General features: G+C 38.8%; 1 protein-coding gene across 2 annotated transcripts; it reads right to left on the bottom strand.

Annotated features, from left to right (window-relative positions):
• Window positions 1-579: 579 nt before the first annotated feature.
• On the bottom strand, window positions 580-22,147 carry LOC117231512 (serum response factor homolog). Of its 2 annotated transcripts, XM_033490022.1 has the most exons (5): window positions 21,380-22,147; window positions 18,378-18,629; window positions 8,263-8,368; window positions 5,986-6,090; window positions 580-5,771 (listed from the first exon to the last, which is right to left on the bottom strand). In XM_033490022.1, the coding sequence occupies exons 1-5, from the start codon at window positions 21,854-21,856 to the stop codon at window positions 5,575-5,577; spliced, it is 1,137 nt and encodes a 378-aa protein (XP_033345913.1). In that variant the 5' UTR covers window positions 21,857-22,147; the 3' UTR covers window positions 580-5,574. The 2 variants fall into 2 exon arrangements, with proteins under 2 accessions (XP_033345913.1, XP_033345914.1); XM_033490023.1 differs by lacking the exons at window positions 580-5,771; window positions 5,986-6,090 and adding an exon at window positions 7,169-8,171.
• Window positions 22,148-22,250: the final 103 nt, after the last annotated feature.

Below are 22,250 nucleotides of genomic sequence, written 5' to 3' on the forward strand. Positions count from 1 at the left end.
GTTAATTAACGATTCTTTCTTAAGAGAAATAAAATTCGCTGCTATAATAAATAGACTCTGCATTTTTAATTTGAAAATTACATTTAATATTAATGTATTTCGTTCAGATATTGTCGTTAAATTAGAATTTCTTGTATTTTTAACTAATAATAGCGAAAAATAGAATTACATACCTTGGTTTTATTTAAATTTTATTCATATGTTGCGCTTCGAAATAAGGTAAAATACGCTTATACAGTTACAGTATATTTATTACGAATAGGGATATATACACAGTGAGTTGATTTACCATTTGTGTATGAGTTTATCGACATTGATATACAACCATCTTATGGCCGAATTAATTGAAGTGTTATTTTAGGTAACAAGAAGGATTCAATTTCTCAGTCAATTTCTTGAATTAAAGTAATTTGTCTTCAATTTTTAAATATTTTTTTAAGTTTAGGTATAAATAATAAATTCGTGTTGATTAATTAAATAAAGATAAGGATGTGAAAAACAATTAAAATATATAAAAGGATAGGAAATAATAACTTCTGGTTCGTACAATTGATATAAAACCCACGGTATCCACAAAAATTGTAATTCGAATAATTATATTTCATTTCTTCATATCCGACGTATTCGTCACAACAATTCTAACAATGTTACATGATCGGTACATTACGTAAAGTTAGTGTAAAAAAACAACGATATGTCTACATATGTTCATTCGTTACAAACATTCTTCATGCTGTAATATGTATTACAGTAGAGAAGTAATAAAAAAACATTGCAATTCATGTATAGCCGAGGGTTGTTGCAATTTTATCTATAGTATGATTGCGATTGTTATGAATATAATTATTTGTTACATAATCAATGATTTGGTTCGATTTTTTACCATAGATGTATTTCTCTGACATTTCAGGAGTTCTTTCTCTTCCTTTATGTATAACAGATTGGTTGAGTCATTGAATGATCTTTGTAATATTACCATTTTATGTACATCATACGCATACATGGAAATATTAAAGTTTGCTATATAATATTTTTCAAACATTTTTTAAAATTATTATGATAAGTGTACAAGACTTTTGTTATATAAGAAATCTTTGAGTTTAACGTTTATTTATCACGAATTAACGATTATGTTTCGGTGAATTTGTAAGAATAGGCAAAATATCTTTAGATTATTGACAGATATATAAGGATTGGAAAAACTGGAATAAGTTGTAATTTTCATTAAATATTGAATAATCTCTGATATAGCTACTTGAGAAATTCAAAATGTTGTACTGATATTTGTCTTGTTAAAATTACATAAAATACCTGTGATATTCTTCAAATGTCTTTATTCATAAGAAAATTATAAAATCCCAGAAAAATTTAAACAACCCTCGCAGCGTATATTACATAGATATGTATATATAAATTGTATATAAAATAGAACGCATTTAAATTTGTCATTCGTCGACGATGGTCGAGAATTTGGATTCCCAACGGACATGCTGAACATACGAATTTCTCTACTATTATACAAACATTAAGCTCGAGCCATGGCCATCGAATTTTTCGAGGTACTGCACTTTATGAGGTTCATAAGACATTATTCGCGTGTTACTCTTCATTTTTTAGATATTAATTGCTCGTCTTTACATCCGAAACATAACATTTCGTGAAAACCAATGATTCTTATACTATCGTCAAATTTTCTAATTTTACTGCATCGAATGTAAAGAAATATAATCGACGAAGAAAGTAAAGAACACTCGTTAAGCGTAGATAACAATAACGCACAAAAACGAAGTAAAATTTTCGAAAGTAATATAGATAGTTCACAAACGCATTTCACGTGTTTCTTCATTCAAACATTATTCCATCTTCCTTTAGCACTTCGATAAAGTTCCATCATAATTACACGTGTACACACAAGTCATAACGCTCGAATTGTTTCGTCCCATTATTATTTTACCATATTTGCCTGGTGAACGATTTATAAATACCTTAGCTGTTGTAAATATCATTTTCATATGTGATCATAAAATCACTCTCTCGAGTAGCATGCGTTTTACGAACTATAATTATCTTGTAATATTGCATGGTGCGGCATTAAAAAGTATGCGTGCATTTGTGCGATAACAGAATGTAGAAATTATTGTTTGAATTTTCCTCTTTTTGCTGTTTCATTTCGATTTTAATTTACATAACGCGAGATTAAGGTGAATTCCATTCGCATTTGAATAGGTCGATGTGCATCATGTATACGTATGTTTAATTTTCAGAGAGCTGTGTACCTTATCTTTTTGGATATTTCTTATTATAGGAGAAAATTGTTTACGGTAGTTATCGATGTAATTATTGCACGTGGAAGCACGAAGGTTATAAGTAATTTTTATCATTCTCTTGGAATAACTGAAGTCGTTTTTCAATATCAAAAATTATCTAACGAAGTTAAAATAGAACTTTAGGTTGCTGTCGCCGATTCGCAGGGTGACGAAAAATCAGTTTGGTATTCGTAAAACCGCGAGTACTTGTTTTATGAATTTTTACTATACAGGTTTCACGTATTATTTATTTACAACAAAACCAAAGTATTTAAGAACGAAGTTTAGCGAAACATTTTTAAAAACGAGTTACGTACTACTGTATATGAAATATATTTATGATCAAGAAAGGTATAAAATGAAACGAAATCGAACTTCCACTATTTGACGTAAGATTATTTTAATCAATAACAGGATGAAATAATAAAAGAAATGCCTGAATTCCGTCATGTAATTCGTTTGAACAGGCCAGTGTCGAAAATTTCGAAAGATATAAAGTGAAATTTGATGTTTTCAAGATATTTATGATAAATGCATGATACAACGGTATTCCCTTTTGGACGAGAATGTATGGATTTTGGCATAAGAATCTTTCACATTATCCCACGGATCGTACTATCGTTTATATTATAAATCTCTTATTCTTATGGCAATCCATACAACGTATTCACTGCTCAAAACAATGTTAGGATAATTTTATACAATGTACAGGCGATAGAATATCTCGTTTATGATATAAATTTCTATCGAAACAGATTGTGTTAAAAGTTCCGCGATTGGTTCCTTCAATTTAGAGTTTCATTAAAATTTTTATCAAATTTTATATTTTAGTTTCTTAATTTTCATCGAGTAACTTTATTACATTCTGCAGCTGCTTCGAGCAATGTTACGATACAAAAATTAAATGCTTGTTTATGTTTCATTGCACATTTCAATGACTAGGTATAATACGATCTTTTGACTAGCATTACCTAATGAGAAAAGTTAATAAAATTCGTAATACATTTGCATTAAGTTTAAAAAATTCATTCTAAGGAGCACATAGTACTTATAAGTGTAATATTAAAGTTTTTCTCTTCAACCTTTTCCAACATCTTTTAATTCTCTAAGAAGGCACTATCAAATAATATCGATTAGACATAAATATATAAAATACATAAAAAATTCGATAATTTTTAAAAAAAGTACATCATCATTTTGCTTCTTTTCTAAACTACGCTCTTTCTAATTTTTCTTTCAACAAGCAGGTACCATTCCAGGATACTTTCATGACCTAACAACGTTTATCCCAAATAATATCGATGAAATTTAGAGAAGCAAAATAAATTCGCATTAAAGGGAAGCGTTACGTCTTTAAAATCGTTTAATAAAGCAAAGGAAGAAAGAAAGAAATTCATTTGGTAAGTTTGACAATGTTCCTCGCGCGTGTCGATAGTACTATCCGTGTAAAAATCATAGGTTCATTGTAAAAAAAAAAAAAAAAAAAAAAATACAAGCTTTTCGCGTGTTATTTATCACAAGCTGATGGTTTATTTCCATATCGTGTAAAATAGAGATTACTGTGTGAGTAAAAATACTGTTGAATCAATTTGGCTGATAATGATGCGCGCTTATCGCTATTTTACGGTTAATGATTAAACATTATGATCGTATAAACGAACGGTTACGATTGCCAACATTATCACTGACCAATTGAACGGTTCGGTTAATTAACCCGATCTCGAGACACTATTATCGCCTTTTACATTCTGTGACTGACTCACGAGGAATTTGTGTAATTTCTATGTTTCAGTAACACCGCGAACACGTCGTTGTTTCTCGAGGAATCATTATCCGGGTAAGCTAATATAAATAATACAATTCGAATAAACCAAAAAGGTCTTTGGTTAATCGCACTTCCGTGTTAGAAAATATATCGAATATTTTCTTCTCTATAGCTCAAAAAAACGATAACGCTAGCTTATAGATTATTTTTAGAAGCACCCTGTACGATTGAGAAGTCATCATCGCCACACGATTCATCGATCTTCGATATCTCTCTTTAGTTATCTCCCTTTTCTTTCAAACAATTCGCGAACAACCATATGAACTTGCGTTTCCTAGGATGAGAATTGCGAACGAATCGCCGCAGTCGAATGGTGTACCGCTTCGAGCTATAAACCTGTAAGTTCTGTAATCGTTTCGTGATGATTTACGTTGCAAAAGAAGAAAAGGTTAAAAATTACAAGCTTCAAATCGTTGATATATATATACAATTATAGTACATAACACACGTGATACATAAAATGTATCGCTAAAATTTCGATATTTTATTATTACTTGCTCATTTTTCTATTATTATCAAATTACTGCACTCGAATGCGTCTCGTTCGACTCACCAATCCCACGAATCTTCAAATATCGCTATATAACGTTTACCGTTGAAAAAATATCGAATTACTTTCCTCTCTGTTAAGTAATTTACGAAACGTTAAATAATAACTCGAAAGGCAGTGAATTCTACGAAGACAGTGTGAACAATTAATTCGTGGCACGGTTATTGGATAAAACCTTCGACTAGTATTGCACGAATATCGATTAAACGCCGGCTAACAAAGTCCAGTATCAATAAAAACTATACCAATGCGCATTGATAATTTCATACCACAACCAATCGTCGGTCAATGCTAATTTACGCACGTAATATCGTACGCAAAGATCCATCCAAATTTGCCACCCTTACTCTCGACGTATTCATCGTTGCAATTTCTTTTGTTCTCTGGTTTTATACAATCCTCTATAAAATACAACACAGTACCGATAATTTGGCAAAGTTTCATCGAACGAATATCCTCGACCAATGACAAGCATCTCCGCGTTGCAACGCGTTACCGTCGCGACCAGCTAGATCGCGAGCGCAAACGAGATGATCTCGACAAAATCCAGCATCTTGCAAAATACAAATCAGTCGATCGTACACGATAAGCAACAAATTCTATCCGTATGTATCGATAGCATCGCAGAGAACGCGTCCATTTCGATCGTCGGATCGATTCGGCTCGGACGTACGATCGAAACAGGTCATCCCGTCGCGTCGCTGAAGAGAAAATGTTCCGCGCGAGATTTCCGAGTTTCTGTATGCGTCACGGTTCGCTCCGACCTTCTTTGGTGAACCGAAACGATCGTTGGAAAAAAGATGGCCCGTCCAATCTCGTCGGGTCAAGCCTTTTGTTGCATCGTCGAGCGATGGGGAGGGTTTTTTCTTAATCGAGGCTCGATCCGCGATATATCACTCACGATCTTTGCTCAGGTCCGATGGTAGCTCGCAGCTGGACGTGGCCGATGTCGTTGGTGATCGCGGCGACGGCGACAGATTCATCCTGGATGTAACCGGAAGCGACAAGCCGGCGGCACTCATCGCGACGTTCAGCGGTATCGTGATGAACGGCTGATTACTCTGCGTCGAGTTAACCGGGGCTACCGTGCCTGCGAAACAATGCCAAAAAACCTCTACTTGGGGAAACAGGAGGAAGGACGGGCACGCGTTTCGCGTCGGGTAAACGTCTGTAGCAAGAGCAAGGTGCCGGTATCCATCTGGGTTTTCGTTTCGTTTCGTAACGCTCGGCTATCGGGAGGATGGCTGGATGTGTGTGTTTTTTTGGGGGGAGATCGATTCCAGGGGATGATCATGGTTTCTCACCTCCTTCTTGAGAGATTTGCACTGGCTGGCCGTTTTGCCCGATACCGAGTAGAACCCCCGGAGTCGGCGAGTAAATTACTGTCTGTGGCATCTGGTACATTATACCTGCACAGAATCACGGCCGTTTTCATGAGAAATGACACGATGATCGATTAGTCATTTTATGACGAATAAATGTTTATCGATAACGATGCGATTCAACCCTTATCGTAGGCAATCTAGATTTCATTCTAGGCTGTTTAACGCGTTTACAAGTAAGCTTGAAGCTTCAATACTTCAAACTTTCTTGTAAATTTCGACGTGAAAATATTTAAAGAACGAAAGATGAAAACTCTGTTAAGAAACGGGCATCCGATTGGCCGCAATAGGGTTGATATTGGACTTAATGGGTGGACGAGTAATTAGAATTAGTAAATGACGGTTTCTAAATGTACAGTTAACGATCTTTGGCATCACATACTTTTCTTTGCTAAAGTTTAGGAAAAGGAAGAGAACGGAGCGAGGCGGTATAACGGATTCACTCATAACCGTCTGCTTTTTGGGTTTCTTTCACTACTTAAATCGATCGGTCGTAGGTCGAAAACACCGCTAAAAATATATATTTACGTAATCGACGTGATACGAAGGATGATATAAAGCAATGACATAATCATTAATATGACATAAAACAGAGATGCGCGCAAAACGTTATTAGATTTTTAGAAATACAGATTAATAAACTTTTATATTCGGCATCTGTCTCTTCCGTATTTTACAATTACTCGTTTGAAAATCTTCAGATATCTTGTGAAAACACCACTTATATTAAAATAAACTATAAAGTCTAATAAACTGTGTATCAAAAAAACTAATACAAGAACTGTTTCAGAGGAAATTCGATGAAGCATCAACAGAGAGTAATGTTTACTCTGAAATAGTAAAATTGTGTAATTTTACTATTGGTTCTTCTTACCTATTCAAATATCTGCGCTTTATTATACAGTAATCATTCTTATTTCATACATCGATAGATAAATATATTATAATTTATCTTCTGTCGATGTTCCATCGAAATCTATCTTTATCCTTTATTTTGGATCAACTAATCGGTCGATAATCTTATCCAAAGTAATAAATGAAAGCGTAGAATTTAGCAAAATCATCGGAACGGCGAAGAAGCGAATGAAAATCATAAAAGAGAAAGAAGTTTGAAGGGACGATCGAGTTTCGATCGGAGGGTAAAAGATCGGCGGGACGCGGATCGTGCCGGTCGGAGATACGAACGCGTGGCGAGTTATCAAAATTCCGGCGGGGAGACTGTTTGTGCCGCGGGGAACAATGGAAAGGCGAAAAAAAACGTACGTCATGCGATCGGTAAGTCGGATGGCATCCACTCCATATATTAGCATCGATATTTATGTGTACACCTGCATCGGAGCGCGGCTTTCGACCGGATCTTACTTCCCAGTTAGGCAGCGCGTCGTTGTCTTAGTTTGGTCATCGCGGCCCGTACAACTCCTTATGTACTCCCCTACACGGATAACCTCGTCATCGCTCGCACACTTTTCGCATTTTAAGTGTCCTCTTTCCTTTATCTTCTCCCTCTCTTTTCCCCTCTTTTCTCGCTCGCTCACACGCGATCGCGCGCGCGTACGCATCATATACGTTTTACCTCTTCTGTGATACCATTCTCTCGTTCTCCGACGTTTCTCTCCTCTCCTCTCCGCCAAACTCTCCTCTCTTGCTCTCTCTCTCTCTTCGTTCTATCCGTATCTATCCCTTTCTCTGTCTACCGACCTACCTGACTGATTGGATTGTACACGTTTGCCTTTGCTCGACTACCTACGGCCTGTCTCTAACGATTTTCCACGCCACGGCTTTTACCGCTTGCTACTTAGTCCGCGACTCGCGACTCCTGCTACGCCCACGGGGAAATTCGTTAATTACTCGCCACGTATGCGCAGCTGTACGATTGTCTTTCGTACTCGGCGTGGCACGGGCCGAGAATCGCGGAACGGACAGGTGAAATTGTTCTAGCACGACGAAAGGGAGGAAACCACGCTTGGGAAGCATCCACGTTCGACTAGACAGCCACTACTTGGATGGAAAAGTTGGCGAGGATACTCCACGTACGGAACTTTTGTCGTTAATAAATCCTTTATTCGAGAGCATACATGGTGTTCTGTGTAAATTGTCTTTAGTTCCTTCTGAAAATGTACGACGGGAAAAGTTTCATTCGCTTGGGACGGAAATACGCAGGATGTTTCTAGGTAGATAGTTTTTGGTATGTACGTTTACCTGAGTGATTTTTCGAGAGATCCTTTGACACAGGAGAATCGCCATCGCTGGTGTCTCCGTCGCTTTCGTTCGCGCAAACGTCCGATCTAGGTGAAGTGCCGTCTTCCTGGAACAATGAAACGAAATTTGTTGGTACGAATGGTGTACGTACATTGATCGTATTTGAAATAAAAAATCTCGTCGTTCACGAGTCCCGAAGATAATTCTGGTTAATTCGTGCGAAGATAAAATCGATGAGAGAATAACAAATGGGAAGAGAAAAAAAGTCAGAAGCCAGCGTGAATCAGATTTTAATTTTGTTTGCATACATTAAAGTTCTCAAGAACGTGTCGCCCTGCTACAAAATTTATGAATCATCGTTACAAGGCTCTTGCCTCGTTCTACAAACCACTACTCCTAGAATTCTGCCTACAATTCATATGCCTAACATAGGATGTACCTGCAATTAACCGACGCAAATTAATTAAAAAACCCGACATTCTTCTCCTTGCCCAACGTTCGAAACTCCAATCACAGTAAACGAACGAAAATCAAAGTTGAACCATCGTCAGGATCGATCGTTTCATCGACCGGTACCGGGCAAAGCTTCGCGACAACGTCGTGAAAACGATATCACGATGACGTACGATCTGTATCAGGTCCGTAAATTCCGGATACCTAACGAGCGATGCGGCGACAAGCAGAAAACAAGCCAGAAGAGAGGAGAAGCATCTCGGCTCGATTCGTAGCCTGTAAATCGTAGATAACGCCTCTGTAATAATATCGGCGAGCCAATCAAACGGGCAACTAACCAATCAATCAAGTGGAGCCTACCAAGCAACTAAGCAACCAACGAAACAACCAACGAACCAACTTACCTACCTACCTACCTAGCAGGGAGAGATGCGCGAGCTTGTTCGCGCGCCTTATATGGCCATCCGCGCGGCCTCAGCTCGTACCGCGCTTCCACGGCAGATTCTCACAAATTTACGCAGGACTACGGTTTCCCCGGGTGACTTTCTCTCCCCCGGTCATACCGCCACCACCGACGGATAGCTTTTTTTCCCTAGGCTTAACCGTTTGTGCGCTGAACCTGTGCGTTTTATACATGCATTTCGACTCGTTCGTTAGGACGCATGTGTGTATACACGTGTCGACCGACGGTCGCGTTCGAGAGAAAGCAAATCGACCAGTCGAGAGTAAGGAACCGATGCTCTTCGAGAGAATTAGGAAATGCCCGTCTTTCGACTGCCAGGGAACCACCGATTTGGCCAACTATTCCGTTCGTGGTTGCTTCTTTCGTTGTGGAAGATTGTCTCGACGATTTCGTATTATAGTAGAATTCCAGTTAGAATCTTGGTTCCTGGACTACCGAATTCTGCATTCGTACGAATCTGCATACTTTAGTTTGTGAATTACCGTCCTCCTGAATCCGATTGAATCTGCTTAGTTTGGTTCATGAGCTTTTCCGAGTTACGTGCATTTATTTGAGAACGTGAATTCTTATTATTATTAATGTCGGAAGTTGGAAGAAATCTCAGGCAATGGGAAGCATCGATGAATTCCATGTTTTTCGCCTGAGCTCGGACAAATCGGGTTTTACCGTAGCCATAGGAATAGAAGTTTTTATTAACGCTTTCGTCACGATGTCGTTGATCAGCTGTATTTCTTTTTGGTTAATCTTAAGTCAGTAGTAAATTTGTACTACGATAGAGTGTACTACATGAAACGATTTAGTGATACTGATTTTAAGTACGAATTTGCCATGGATGTTCGTGTAGTTTGGATGATTTAAAATGTCGAAAATAATTCGGGTTAATCGAAGTACACTGTACTTTCGAATCGCTAACTGATCGAGCAACTCGATCACGTCCGTTGTTTTCTAGAAGAAAACTGATATACCAAAGAAATAGATGTTTCCCAGAAACGTATACGGTGAAAAAAATGAAACGTCCTTTAGCCTCGGAAAAATAAGGAGCAAGGAAAGGGATCTCGAGTGCGCTGTAAGGGTTCAACATTCCAAAAATAGTTGAAACCGAGTCAATTAATTAGACTGCTCCACTTTCCAACCAGTCATTCACCAAAGACTTCAATTATGTCTGCGGTGAGATATATCATTTATCACTTACGAGTAGCAAAATCGAAGCTCAAAAAGCGTCTTTAAAAAATAACAAACTTTATCTTCAAAAGCCACTTATTAATAAAAAAAAAAACAAAAAAAAACAAAGCATATTTACAATTTAATATGAACGTACGTATAAAATTCGAAAAGTTGTCTAAAGTACTCGAATCATCGATCGAACAGCTCGCAATTGTCCTTTCGATCGACGTCGAAGCTAAAACACTCTGACGCAAAAATTCGAGAGTCAAATCACATTCCATGCATGAAACACGGAAGCTAAGAGAGTGTCTCAACTTCCGTGAAGCGTCAAATCGCTCTTAAGTCGTAAGCTCGGAAGGCTGGTGGCCGTGGTTTCGTGACGGTTCGTGGAGGATTTCCAAAAGTGCCGGGAGGGCTGGTTTCGCGACCCTCGTCCGCGTGCAGCAGGCGCTGTGTCGACGATCACTTCCGAGTCGTATTTGTACCCCCCATTACCACGGGTGTGTATAGAAGGCGCGACAAAAACCGGCATTCCTGATTCTTAAGTTGGACTCTATATAAGTATCTGCCATCGCGAACATTGCCTGTATATGGCGACAACCAGGCTTTGACAAAGGTGACCGTATATGGTATTCTGCTTCCACCTTCCATACCTTCTCTCTCTTTTTCTCCCTCTTTCTTGCTCTCTCCCTCTCTTCCCCCGCCTTCTTTCTCTTTTCCCTTCCATCCGATTACTCCCCACCTGTTTCTGCCCTTCTCTTTTTCGCCCTGCCAGCCACCAGGAGAGCCGCCTGTTGTCTTCGTCGTTTCCTCGTGGCCGCGATCCACCAGGGTGCCCTCTTAGCGAAATGTATCATAATCGTTAAGTCGTTAGATCGTAAATCGTGGCTTCGAACCCCCGCCGTAAACGTGCCCCACCGTATCAAACCACCGTCAAGGGAGAGAGCTTTTCTACGTTCCTTTTTCTTTTCTTTTTTTCTTTTTCATTGTCATTACGGTGGACAAAGTTTCGATCCGGTTTCTTTTACGTACTAATGGGGTGTTTAGCGCATCCTAGCTTTTTGCGTCTCTTTTTATTTATTAGCTTAGCGTTTATTCGCGCAGGCTTGCAGAAATATCGTCTTCGACTCTTTCAGACTTGTTACATTCAACATCCAAGATGTTTTTTTTTCTTTTTCTTAATCCTTATATGGAAATTTTTGAGTGGAAGATTGTTTCGAGCCCGAGAAAGGGATGTGAAAGACGAAAGAGAATTTCATCTTTCACCTTAAGAGAATTAATTCGCGTTTTCTTTATTTTTCTTTTGAAACTACGTTGGGACATTTGTGTCTGAAAGAGTCAAACATTAAAGCAATTTATAGGAAAGTTCAGGAGATACGATTTTGAAAAAGAATCGTTAAATTTGAATAATCCGTGCGTATCGAGAAGCAGACCTACCTTGTGAGTTATGTTGAAGGGATGATTGGCAAAATGGAATACTGTTGATCGGTGTCTTATTCTCAAGCGGATCGGAATATTCTTTCTTTACAATAATGATCGCAACGTAGATAGAATTATTATTTAATCTTGTATAATTTAACGCATCTCGTTGGTTCTAATTCTTAACATAACTGTTTTTCCTCTCCATTATCTATCGCATCGAGGGCTGATTATTGTTCTTCGATAATTACATATACGAAATTTTACGTCAATTCTTTAAAAGAGAGAAAATAAAAATCGTCTTAAAGAGTAACAGGAGTCTTATCGCGTTAAGAATTATTCTTCATCCGTTTACGAATGATACCGCTGTTTTCTACGTTATTTACAAAACAAAAGTGAAGTGGTTTTTCAAACTACATAAGACAACAAGTACCATTAAGTTAAATGTAGCAACTCGTTTAGGCTAATCGCGAGAATTATATTCACGCACAGACGAAAAGTAAAAAAGCGTCGATACGATCTCGTCGATAAAGCAACAACAAAATCCAACATAAAATTAATATAAACAAACACATTATTCAAATGTCTCACTTGTTCGTTCTTTGTTTAAATAACAATGCCGCTAATCGCAAGAAATCAAGTTAAAAGTGGTTCGATCGTGTTAATATCCCTCTTTCATCGAGGCTAGTTTCTTTAATCATCTCGACGCAACTAGTTTAACGTTTCACGCGAAACTATTACCTAATCGTACAGAAATTCCTTTCTTTCGTTTTGTACGTTTCTTCATCGTCTTCGTGATCGTTATCAACGTGGTGATCCGCGCGGCAAACAGGATGTAGAATAAAAGGTACGAATTATGTCTCAAATGGTCGATCGAACGGTATCTTCGCTAAAACAGGCGGGTTTTTTTTTATACCTACCTGTTCGCAAACGACTGGCACCTTGTGCCAATAATTGTTGGCATTCGTGTGTATATCGGTTAACTGTATCGTTTGACGAAACGACGACCAACACTGTCATGGGACCGTATTATTAAGCGAAACAATATAATACGTACGTGTAATATAAATATTATCACAGTATTTTACAGTACACTATTTACACATGTGATACATAAAAACTAAGGCACGCCAGCCGTACATTTCGTGATTACCGTGTTGCGTTCAGGATTATCGTATAATCGTAAAGTTAATTATATTATTTGTACTTTGTGCGTCGACGGGAGAGACCACGGATAAATTACATTTCTATTCGGATTTGCGATTTTTCTTTCTTTTTTTCTTCTTTTTTTTCCTTTCTTTTTTCTCATCCATATTTTTTTCTTCTCACGTTTAATCTCCCTTACTTTTGCGCCTGCACGTAATGCTCTCGTGTGCTTATTCGGTTTCTTTCGCGTTTTCACCTTCCTTTCTTCCGACGTATAAACGTTTATCTATTTTACCTATCTACCCTCTATATTTATATATTTTTATATATATCTATATGTATCTGTTCTTCTTTTTTTTTTCCAAAAATATTTTAAGCGATACAAAAAAAAAAAAAAAAAAAGGAGAGAAGAAGAGAAAACAACACACCACACGTACACACACACGTAAACATGCATATTGTGTGAAGAGGGAGGAGAATCGAGGTTTTCTCTACTTGTGGAAGAAACTTAAGGGAAAGGGAAACGGAAGAGGGGGGAAATGGAGAACAGGCGGGGCTCGCCTGGGAATTTAAATTAACAAGGTATTTTAAATACTAGCTACTTAATCTACGAAAGAGAAAAAAAAACAAACAAATACTACACATGCCACTTTCAGTACAAACACATTACGGAACAATGTACGATGCACACAACAATATCTATATATATATATATATATGTATGTATATATATAGATATATATACACATGTATGTATGATGTATATATATACATATATATATATATTCAATGCGCAACAATGCCAAGCGTGCACCGCCGGGTCTACTGGCTCGGACTCGCACCCACGTACTACGATTTCTCGGTTTCTTCGTTGGCTTTTTTTTGCGTTTCGTCCCGGGGAACGAAAGGCGAAACGTCTCGACCCGAACGACATGAGTATTTGAAAAAAATAATGGATGCCTCGATAAGGATATTTGATGGGAGGGGGGAAAAAAAGGGAACGCTCGGACGATTCGATTTTTCCTTTGATTCCGGCCTCGCCAAATCCCACCAACTACTAGGTACGATGTTTGTTACAATATAAAAGTACGATCGAGCGATTTGGAACTGAAGGGAGCCAGCGAAACGCTAATTGGGAATCGTACTTTCTACGATGGTTTTTCTACGCCGGTAAAACGGATACCACTGCTCGAAACAATTAAGAGAATACGGCCATTCTCGGTTATGCGTTCGAATAAATCGAATGTCGAGGATGAAATAACGATACTCGTGATCATTGTTAAACTCATTCTCCGAGTTTTGTAACGTTTGACTCCGTTTGCGAGAGGATTGTGATCCGAATGGACGATTCTTTAATTACTTTGGAGCAGATCGTTAAATACTATCGACATCGTTAAATACTATCACGGAGTTAAATACGAATGATCGAAATTTATTTTTCGATTGTCAAATCACGGTTCGCCTCAGTTCCATTTGATTCTCGTTGCTCGGCAACGATCGATCAACTTACAACGTATATACAGATCTTTAAATAAATAAGAGAGATTCTATCGTTGTAAAAGATATAAATACGATCAAAATAGAAAGAAGAGAAGATGATATATATATATATATATATACGTATATATATATATATATATAATACACGGCTCCTCGAGTAATTCATCACATGAGTTACTATCCTAAGTGCACGATTAAGAACTGCCTCTCCATTCTCGTTTCGATAAACGAAAATTTCCATCGATACGTGTCTTTCTATGAGTTTCGTTCGTTTCGCAAAGAAGTACGATTCGAGCGAACCACGTATCGTAGAAAAAAGTCTTTGGACTTTGATTAACGTATAGATCCAGCCATTAAAATTGTCTGTTTTCTGAATTTCCTAATGCCTTACTCTTTAATCTCGTTTTCGTATCACGAGCATCATAAAAAAGAAACACGAAAATGATTGTAGCTGAAGTTTTCATCCGTTTCTAGCATTTCGAACATCTCTGTCGAGATCGTTGTCTTTTTATTAATCGGTCTTTTACGGTCTTTAAATCGCGAAACAAGCGAAATTATCAAATTCACGCAAATTACAAAATATCTTACTCGATACTTAATTATTAAAATTATAGAGCGATCCTTCGCTCTATCGATATTATAATGGATATTTCTATAAAACTATGTATCAATCAACGTATTTATAAAAATCGTGAATTCCATGATTTCGATTGTTTCTTTAAACTCGAACTGTCGGGAGCAAGAGGACGGTCGATTTCGGATCGTCGGAAAAATTCATCGATCATCTTCGTCGTTGTTCACTGGGGTAGATTAAAACAACGTGGACGTAAATCTCGTATACATTTACAGTACGCGTCGACTGGACTAGATTTATACGTTGGAAACGGAACACCGTACGTTTTCTTGCGCTCCGATCGGTTTTCATTGAAAACACCATCACACGCCTCGGTTAACGACAAGCGTCGCTCGATCACGATTGATTTCCAAGAATATGTCGCGTCGATCAATCGCGGGACTCATAACAAAACCGACTCTTGTAAAATCTTTCGATCTTTTAGACAACAATGTATTTCTAGTAACCAGCTACGTTCGCATTATGATGGAGTCGATGTTATAAAAAATGATCTAAAAAGTGATCGTGACTTGTCATCGAATGAAAATTAACCGGTTCTATAAAAGCTTTTATCGCGTAGTCCACAACGTTATAATTTTATTGAATATCATCAGCGAGTATTACTGGTAGGCTCATAGAATGATTTATATAGCAAAAGTGAAATGTATCGACCAGAAATTACGAATGTTAAACTATTCTTTTGCTTTCCTGGAGAGAGCTAAACGCGTGGACAAGGGTTGTTTTTATTACGAGCCCTTAAATTTGTTAAACTTGAAGAAAGCACTGCTCCCTGAGCCTATCAATATAACACGTTTATTATACCTTGAAACAACGAATAATAATAATCGAACGGTAACAGTTCTTAATGTATTAAGTACCGAAAAGCTGCTATTTTAAGTACTGTTCGACCCTATCCTGAGGATGACAGGTGTCCTTAGAAGCCTTCTACTTGCGATACCGAGTCGAAAGAAGAGTTAATTGCCTGAAACTCTTCCCAGCGAGCCAGCCGTGGCAAAACATCGTTCTGATTGTCGTTAACAACTGTACTAGGATCTCGAAGCGCGCGCGCGAGCGCACGTTACCATAAGTAGTCTCGATTTTACCTCGTCGACTGATTTGGTTAAATCTTTTTAGTGCACCTGGCACGCAATTATGCGAGCTATTTTCTCGCTGTTAGCGTTCTACTCGGTCGTTTCATAAGCCTTCGCATTGACGTATCACGAGAAGCGGATTTGTCGAGAGATTTATCGATAAATTAATTCAGAAACGACGGGAAATTATGCAAATATATTTATAATAAACCGGCATACCGAATGCACGGAAAATCGATGATTTCATTGATATAAAGATTTATTTGAATTGGAAAAGAGAAAGATTTATGAAACCACCTGATAGAGACGTTTAATTTCGTTTCAAGCTTTCGCCAAGAAAATAGTTAATAACTTGCAATCGATATTAAATTATATAGAAAATTATTTCATATAGAAGATCGAATACGTTAAACACGATCGTAACACTGAGTCAACTTTTCTAATTGTTAGTCCGGCTACGATCTTCGAAGTTTTTAAATTTCGAATTTCAATAAACTTTTACAAATAAAAACGTTCTTAGAGGGAATCTTCGTATAAAATAAAAACGAGAGTCATCGCGTAAATATCAATAAACATTCTTTCATATTTTTCTCAAACTTAAACAATTCTGAAAGATAGGAAAATACTATCGATGATCCAAATGACGTAGCAGGGTTTTAATCAAACGAAACTTCACTTCCTTGAGATTTACGTCAAATTAAGCGTGAACGTGCCGGGTGTTCGGCATATTAATCTCTAGGATCGTAACTAACGTCATTCGCGCTTCGTACGAGATGCTACTCTCCTCCCTACACGCACACACACACGAAAAGAAAATAACCGTACTTTCATTGACACCGGATGTGATGCGCCTCATCGAGAATTTCGATATTCATCGTCCGGAAAAGAAAGTCGGATGTCGTCCGGAACTTCCTTCGTCACGCTGATTCGTTATTCAGCTTGCAAACGACGTACGATTTTACGTCCATCGAACGACGCGTTCTCGATATAACGAAGCATAACACAACATAATAAATCCACCGTAACGATAATACGTCTATTCTTTAAAACGCCTCGAAAAACGATCAAAGCACCGTGGAAAGAAAAGTTTAACGCGTTCCCGCGCACCTAACTTGAACGCGATGCACTCGCACCATGGACGGAATTGCAGCGACGCCGAGGCGTCTGTTCGAGGAGCCCTTTGCCGCCGTGAAAAGTAACTAGGAAACAGAAGAGAAGCTTCAAGAAACCTAGCAAGCATTTCTACAGGCTCGAAGCACGGATCGTTGAAAGAAAGACCAGAACCTGGTTTTATTCTTCACCGATCCTGCTTCTTGCTAATGAAATCGCTAGAACGATTAAGTTCCCCCATGGGATCCAGTTGAGCTGTATAACGAAACCATTCGAGCCTATATACAGAAAACACGATAATCTTCGTGTTGTTCAAACCTACTGTCGTTCAACCAATTTACATCCATCTGCAAAATCTACGTATCTACCGCAACATCGAGTAAATCTCGTAGCGCGTATCGCGCGAACACGGAGCGGCCGTTCGAAGTCGACAATTGTCAGAGTCAATCGACGACAGACGTCGTGCGCGATAAGCGTACGCGGATAATTGCGGTTACGCCGGTGGTTCGTGACGGCGACGGTAGTCTTCTAACTCCGCGGACACCGACTCTTATCGAGCATCTCCTCTCTATATCCACGGACGCGTTCAACCTCACGTTCTTTTCTCCCTGTACCTCTTCCCTGTCTCGATATTCCGTAGTCATTGATCATGGACGATCATACGCGAATCGAACACGGTAGCCAGCGATGGATACAACGGATGCAACTGACGACGTGACGAATGCAACTGGCGATGTAACAGATGCGAGTGTGCGATGCATCGGACACGGACAGCTGGTAAGAGTCGGAGGACAAGCGATAGTTTCAAGTACTAACTAGGGTAGTACTACCGTTGGGGATGCGAATGCGACATGTGAGGATGGTAGGCGGCGTGATGGGGTGGCAGAGGCGAGGGACAGGACTGTTGATAGGGACCACCGGCTAACATGGGCCCAGGACTGGAACAGGGTACCAGGTGCGAGCTCGGCGAGGCCGCGTGTGCATGCGCAATCAAGTGCGCGTGCTGCGCGTGCGAGGGTGGCGCGTGCTGCGAACCCGGCGGCGGTGGCGGCGGCGGGGGTGGCGGATGGCCAGGAGGCCCTCCGGTCGGTCCGCCACCAGGATAACCGCCGTGCAGCGAGCCACCGTGCGGCGAGCCATACACCAGTTGCCTTACTTTCTGCTCGTCGTCGGCTATGTTGTAGGTCAGTTCGGTCTCCTCGAACCCGGTCGCGGACATCCTCTGGTCGCCGGAGGAACCGGAGGCGGGAGGGTCCGGGCTGTTCAGACAGGTCTGGATCAACGCCTTCCCGGCCTCGCTCGTTATCATCGGCTGCAGCTTTCGTGTCGCGAACGTGTACACATGCCCGGTCTCGCTGGCTACCAGCAACATCACCTGTGTACCTGTCAGTGTCGACAGCTCGTACGCCTGCAACCAGAGATAACGATTAATTAGGGATGTCCCGGGCTCCTTCTTCGGATCGTATTAACGACGCTTCGCTCCAGATTTTTCCTTCTTTTTGCACTTTTATCCTCCGTCTTTTCGGACTTTGGTTTTTGTCTCTTTTCATTGATCGAATACTGGTTTTTAAGCGTTTTTAAGCGAGATGGATTTTAATCGAAGAAAAGTTTTTTCAGGAAATTGAAGAACGATAGAAGGGTATAACAATGAGACACTTGTGTTTCCCGTTCGATGGAACTGCAAGTTTGAAGATCGAATGTATCGTAAATTTAACTCGCTGCATTGCAAATTCATATCGTAATTAATTAAGATAGTATCTTTCTAAAGAATCAAAGCACGGATGTAAATAAAGTAGCAAACTTAGATTCTCGAGTAACGAAAGCAATGTTTTCCATTCGACTCTTAAACGATCAACGTATATTACAAATACTTGCTATTCAGCGATCTTTATAGAGCGGTGTTATGCAAATTATCACCGCCTGCATAATCATTAATATACAATTCTTTTAAATAATTAAGCGAACACACACGAATAAAAAAACGATATGCGCACTCAACGCTTTATGTTCGAGAGATTATACCTTGTAATGACATAATAATTATCAAGGTTTACCGAAGCGTTTACTAGCGTGGTGCGGATGGAATTCTTTCTTTTTGTAGGGAAAACTGACAGCCCGCCATTGTATATTTCAGTTGAATCTAAATTATAAAAATTCAGCCTACTAATAAGAAACCTACCGGTCGAGGGGGAACAACGCAACCATACCATAAAAATGAATAAACATACGTGGAACGTTATGAAATCGTTGTCTTTAACTTAGATCAGAATGTTGCTGCGTGTTTACGCTCAACGAAAGTATTTTGTTTACTTAACATTTGTAATTTATATATTCTTTAAAATCGAACCTATCTATCGATTTTCATATGTGCAACGCAAAATTCTATATTTTTTATCTAGAATACAATGATAATGCGATTAGGTGATTAATTTGCAGCATGCAAGATCCAGAGATTTACAATTTTTGTATTTATTTTGCGATTTATTTTTCAATTACTTTCTGTATATTAGTGATTGATAAATCATTGAAAAAAATGTAAATATTATCATTATAATGTAAATATCGTACAGATAGAAAATACATACATTAAAAACTTAAGAAAAATATTTGATTCGGTGCGTTAAAATTGTATATTTTAGCGTTTTAAGAACTGTTAGAAATTGGAAACTTTTTTTTTAGCAATACGCAATTCTTTTAACACTGCCTACGAATTTAGCCTAATATTTAAATTCGTACTTTCTCTTACATAATGCCCCTGTTTATTTTAAGTTTAACGTAAGTTTCCAGTTTTCCAATAATGTTATAAAGCAGTTATGTCAGTTTCGTGTCAAAACATAGCTAATTATAGAGATCCGTCTTTAGAAAAGGGGAACAATCTATCTTTGGTTTTCTATATTTGTATGAAAGATGCAATTTGCCTTAGGTTCTTCTACGGATTTAGCTACTCCGCCGTTTGGATCAGATAAACAACTGTAACATGATTAAATGAATGTTAAATTAAAAAAGTCTGACTTAAAAAAAAACAACTAGATTATTTTCAGATTATTTGCTCGAGGAACACGTTGTTAATAAAAAGTTTATAATTATAGCGAGCGATAAAAGGTAAACAAAAATAGATACGTCATTTTCGAGAAATTAAAATAATGCGCTTTTTAGACGAAAGATTAAGTTTGACGTGACAAGACGTAAAAGCAATTTTTACGATATTTTGTAGTGGCTACAACGCGTTCGTTACCTGAAATATAAAATACAACGTTAATGTCAATATAGATGCGCAACCGTTTACAGAATAGATTCTGTTGTGTACGAAGCTTTAACAAAAAGAAAAAGGCACACATAAATTTTCTGACGGACGTGTAACTTAATCGTGTAATTTATAACTTTAAACGTATATTTATTTACTGATTATCGTTAAACGACCTCGCTAACTATTTTTATGTAAATGATATATAATTAAGATTAGAGAACTAAGAAATATGTACGGTCGATTCGTAAAAAGAGTCATATAACAAGTGCTCATCACAGAATCATATCGTAAAATCACGACTAATGTACTATAGCTTTCTTGGGCGTATTTTGATACTAAACTACCAAAGCTGTCAAGATGATCAATTAGTAATCTTTCGTAGTAATTTCATAGATTACAACGCTGCATTTCTAGGGATTTTTTTATGATTTTTTTGTAATGCATTATGTATTCTTTCATATACCATATGACTTTCTTATTTTACCATTTTCATCTTTCTGATACAAATTATATACTTTTGTAATCAGTAGTTCTAACGGTAATCCAAAATACACGATTAAGTTACTGGCGTACAAATATATACGACAGCGAAAGCACAGTTGTCACTCATAAATCGCGCGCTCGCTAAACTCATCGGCTTACGTTTGATTTGCGCAATACGCGCAACCACACAACCATAATACACTATTTACATTTGCTATTTGTGTCATGTACTTTCTTATCTCTAATCTCTCGTCAATTTTGAATGCACTTAAACACCATGTTTGATATAGGATTCAATGATCACACGAAAAGAAACGATCGATCGTGACGATCGATCATCGATACCCGACGGATTCAACACACTGTTTTTGCGACAACCGTTTTAATTAACGAGAGAAATAAGGTCGACAGGTTTGTCGGATACGAACCTTCTTCATGATTCCGGTTTTCCTCTTCGAGAAGGTGGTATACCTCCGTAGTTTATTGTCGATGTACTCCATTTTAATCTTGACCCGTCCTTTGGTCTTCTTACCGTTCGAGGGGGGTGACTTTTTCGGCTGGCCCAAACTCGTAAATGACTCCTCGAGATTATCGGGGACACAGTCTGTGGACATTGACATGGCCTGCTGTTGCGAAAGTGCCTGCCGTGCGTTACTGTCATCGTAACAGACGTCCGAAGTGGTCCTCTTGATACCCCTCTGTACAGATCCCACGCCGGCATTCGGTGCGCCTGCAGCGGCCGCCGCTGCCATCATGGTGGCGCCACCGCGGCTTATTTGAGAAGTTGTAAGTTGGGAGGTGGACGGTCGGCCGTACATTTCCGAGCCAGCGTCGCTGCCTATCATCCCCATGCTGTAGCCAAGACTTGCGTACCGACTATCTCTTCCGCCGCTAGGGTTGTCCATTACGGACTCGCGCACATTTATTCCCTTTCCCTCGGCCCTTCTCCGCCACGGAATCGCGAAAACTCGGCGCAATGTTTCCCACGTGATCAACCATCTAGAGGAACACGGGACAACAACGCGCACTGTACGAGCGCTCCCCGCGAACTGAATGCGCGCAGAGTATCGTAACTTGACCTACGTGCTAGCGCGGTGCCTTCGTGCGTTCCTGCGCAGCTGCTACCCCCACCACGCGCCACGCACGCGATAAAAAACTAGTCCACTCGATCGAGATAGAGTTACCTGGACGAAGATCTTTAAAAATTTCTTCGTAGAAAAATTAACGGATCAACTGTGGTCCTTGATCTGGCGTTAAATCGGTTTTGCGCGAATTTGATATCCCAAAATTTGCGGCTGA

Source organism: Bombus vosnesenskii, unplaced genomic scaffold, assembly GCF_011952255.1.
Source record: "Bombus vosnesenskii isolate JDL3184/JDL3185 unplaced genomic scaffold, Bvos_JDL3184-5_v1.1 scf7180000013272, whole genome shotgun sequence".
In the NCBI taxonomy this organism is placed as follows: domain Eukaryota; kingdom Metazoa; phylum Arthropoda; class Insecta; order Hymenoptera; family Apidae; genus Bombus; species Bombus vosnesenskii.